A 905-nucleotide genomic window follows, 5' to 3' on the forward strand; every position below is an offset into this window, starting at 1 on the left:
TCAGTGGAAACAACCTGAAGGAGTTTGGGCTGCAGCTGCCATTTCTGAAAGAGCTGTACCTCACAAGGAACCAGCTGAAGACCCTGCCGGGAGCCGCACCCATTCCAAACTTGGTGTCCTTGTCTGTCAGAAGAAACAAGCTGAACAGTTTCTCCAAGGAGGAGTTTGAGTCCTTCAGGAGAATGGAGCTGCTGGATGCCAGTGACAACAACTTCATCTGCTCCTGTGAGTTCCTGTCCTTCGTCCACCACGAGGCCGGGCTAGCCCAGGTGCTGGTGGGGTGGCCGGACAAGTACGTGTGTGACTCTCCGCTGGCGGTGAGAGGGGCGCAGGTTGGCTCTGTGCACCTCTCCCTGATGGAGTGCCACGGGTCCCTGGTGGTGTCACTGATCTGCGTCCTGGTGTTCCTGCTCATCCTGCTGCTGGTGGCCGTCGGCTACAAGTACCACATGGTGTGGTACCTGCGGATGACGTGGGCGTGGCTGCAAGCCAAGCGGAAGCCCAAGCGCGCCCCGCCGAAGGACGTCTGCTACGACGCTTTTGTCTCCTACAGCGAGAACGACTCCGACTGGGTGGAGAACACCATGGTGCGGGAGCTGGAGCAGGCCTGCCCTCCCTTCCGGCTCTGCCTGCACAAGCGGGACTTTGTGCCGGGGAAGTGGATTGTGGACAACATCATCGACTCCATTGAGAAGAGCCGCAAAACGCTCTTTGTGCTGTCCGAGCACTTTGTGCAGAGCGAGTGGTGCAAATACGAGCTGGACTTCTCGCATTTCCGCCTCTTTGATGAGAACAACGATGCAGCCATTCTCATCCTCCTGGAGCCCATCCAGAGCAAAGCGATTCCCAAGAGGTTCTGCAAGCTGCGGAAGATCATGAACACAAAGACCTACCTGGAGTGGCCT

The 905-nt window shown here is 57.7% G+C and overlaps 1 protein-coding gene across 1 annotated transcript; it reads left to right on the forward strand.

The window, feature by feature from the left end:
• Positions 1-6: 6 nt before the first annotated feature.
• On the forward strand, positions 7-899 carry LOC121362547 (toll-like receptor 2 type-2; the record flags this gene model as incomplete). Its single annotated transcript, XM_041484138.1, has 1 exon — positions 7-899. A coding segment is annotated over exon 1 (717 nt), but the record flags the coding sequence as incomplete, so codon positions are not given.
• Positions 900-905: the final 6 nt, after the last annotated feature.

This window comes from Pyrgilauda ruficollis, unplaced genomic scaffold (assembly GCF_017590135.1).
Source record: "Pyrgilauda ruficollis isolate IOZ18807 unplaced genomic scaffold, ASM1759013v1 scaffold6333, whole genome shotgun sequence".
Taxonomy (NCBI): domain Eukaryota; kingdom Metazoa; phylum Chordata; class Aves; order Passeriformes; family Passeridae; genus Pyrgilauda; species Pyrgilauda ruficollis.